Raw genomic sequence first — 2,383 nt, forward strand, 5'->3', positions numbered from 1 at the left:
AGGGTAAAATTAAAATGAGATGTTTGAGGGGCCCACCTGGGCCGTGATCTTGGATTGAAAAGGAGAAGCACCTGTAGCAAATTCTTCACCTTTGAAATGGACAATGGACTAATCCTTGCTTGAATCCCCTGAATTCTTTATTTCGATTTACTCTTTTTTACTTGTTTCAGTCATTTGACTGCGGCCATGCTGGAGCACCGCCTTTAGTCGAGAAAATCGACCCCAGGACTTATTCTTTGTAAGCCTAGTACTTATTCTATTGGTCTCTTTTTGCCGAACCACTAAGTTACGGGAACGTAAACACACCGGCATCGGTTGTCAAGTGATTGTGGGGGGACAAACACACACACACATATATATATATATATATGTATATATATACATACATATACACACACACACACACACACGTGTGTGTAATTGAATGCATGTATATATATGTTTATATAGTCTGTTTATGCAATCTGATTTTTGCTTTGAAGCTGATCAAAGACAGGAGAATCTTACAAATGGACAGCGTCCAGTTGGGGAGATGAGAATGGTTGTTGACCAGGGTGTTTCATGTAAGCTGGAAGCAGAGATCTCTGAGTTCAATTCTGTTGAGGAAGTCAGGTATGAGAGTCTCCTTTTTTGCTGTTGTTTTTGTTGTTTAATGTCAGGTCAGTCCTGAAACTGTAGACCGGTGACCATGGTGTTCCAACTATGATCATCCTGTGATTTATTCACACCTAAGTGTATCTAGGACTACATTATCTAAAATGTCTTTCTTTGTTGTTGTTGCTTGACCCCAGGTCATTATTGAACCAGTAACCTCATGGTCAAAGGTGTTCCAACTGTGACCATCATGTGATTCATTCAGTTCTATGTCTATCTAGGACTACATTATCTAATTTTGATCATAGGTCTGCTGGATCAGAACTGACCTGGGGTTAAACGACAGCAAGTTAAAGACACTTTAGGTAATTGTAGTCCTAGATAGACTAATGCTAATTTTGTAATCTTCCTGCTTTCACTAGAAACACCTCCAGCTTGCCAGACGTAAGAGATGCAGGAGTCCCAATATGGCTGACCAAGATGGTGGGAATTCTGACGAATTACAAGAAGAAGATGGAGACATTCTTGAAGTTACAAGGTAGGACATAATGCACCATTTTTCACACATACATACAACACCCACCAATCCACATGACCACCACCCTCCAGTCACAACTTCACCCTCATCCCCATTGACACGCTCCAGCATCCACCCTTCCTCTTACGAGGTCATTCAAGCAGCTAGAAATAGCAGCCAAACATCGTTCACATCACTACTATTATTAGAAAATAGAGTCCGTCGTCTACAGAATGTCTGGATGGTCACAAACAGAACCGTTTTGATCATGGTTCTGTTGGGTCAGGATTGACCTTGGGCTAAACGACAGCAACAAGTAAGGACACATTGGATAACGTAGTCCTTGATACTTACCTCTGACCCTCAAGACACACACACACACACACACACACACACACATGCAATTCTTTATTTAACCGTTACTGATATCTTGTGTCTACTCATATATCCTATCACCCCTCTAGATATAGACTCTGCCAATGACCTGCTCTCAGATCTTGACCCCAAGGTTAGTGACCAGAAAGCTGTAACACAGAAATTGGCTGAAGACATGACCCTTACAGTTGAAAAGTTCCTATCTGGTAAGATCTTCACATAATCTGTCTGTGTGTCTCTCTATTTTATCTTTCTAGTTATAACATCAATCATAATTTTCTTCATTTATTGTTTATTTCATTTTCAAACAACAATTAATCACTCCCCACCTCCTCTTAAGAAAACAAGTCTTGACCACTCAATTTCTAAAAACATTTATAGTGGTGATTTGTGGTCACAGTTGGCCGAACTTGTCATGCTACCAGAACTAAAGGATATTATCATATGTTTCTTGCAGGAAAAAGGAAAATAAACTATGAATGTTAATCTTAATTTTAATTTAATTTTTTTAATAGTTCTTTTCTCCTTACAAATTCCATTTTCGTACATATTTTTGAACCAGTTGAAGACACACGAGATGTCGAAATATCGTTCACCAGATAACAAATGGCACTCTTCTTTTAATTTTGACTCTATATCTTCAGGAGGAGTTACCTCAATCCTTTCTAAATTAACCAAAATGAAGTAGATTGACAAATTTATTTTTTGAACCAGTTGAAGACACACGAGATGTCGAAATATCGTTCACCAGATAACAAATGGCACTCTTCTTTTAATTTTGATTTAATAATAATAATAGTAATAATAATAATAATAATAATAATAATGATAATAATAATTATGATGATGATAATTGTCTATTATTCACAGTTTACCTTCTCTCTCTCTCTCGTCACC

General features: G+C 37.8%; 1 protein-coding gene across 1 annotated transcript; it reads left to right on the forward strand.

The window, feature by feature from the left end:
- The first annotated feature begins 457 nt into the window (after window positions 1–457).
- LOC128251179 (uncharacterized) lies at window positions 458–1,709 on the forward strand. The gene is made up of 3 exons (XM_052977715.1): window positions 458–612; window positions 1,017–1,132; window positions 1,576–1,709. The coding sequence occupies exons 1-3, from the start codon at window positions 458–460 to the stop codon at window positions 1,707–1,709; spliced, it is 405 nt and encodes a 134-aa protein (XP_052833675.1).
- The last annotated feature ends 674 nt before the right edge of the window (window positions 1,710–2,383 follow it).

This window comes from Octopus bimaculoides, chromosome 28 (assembly GCF_001194135.2).
Source record: "Octopus bimaculoides isolate UCB-OBI-ISO-001 chromosome 28, ASM119413v2, whole genome shotgun sequence".
In the NCBI taxonomy this organism is placed as follows: Eukaryota; Metazoa; Mollusca; class Cephalopoda; order Octopoda; family Octopodidae; genus Octopus; species Octopus bimaculoides.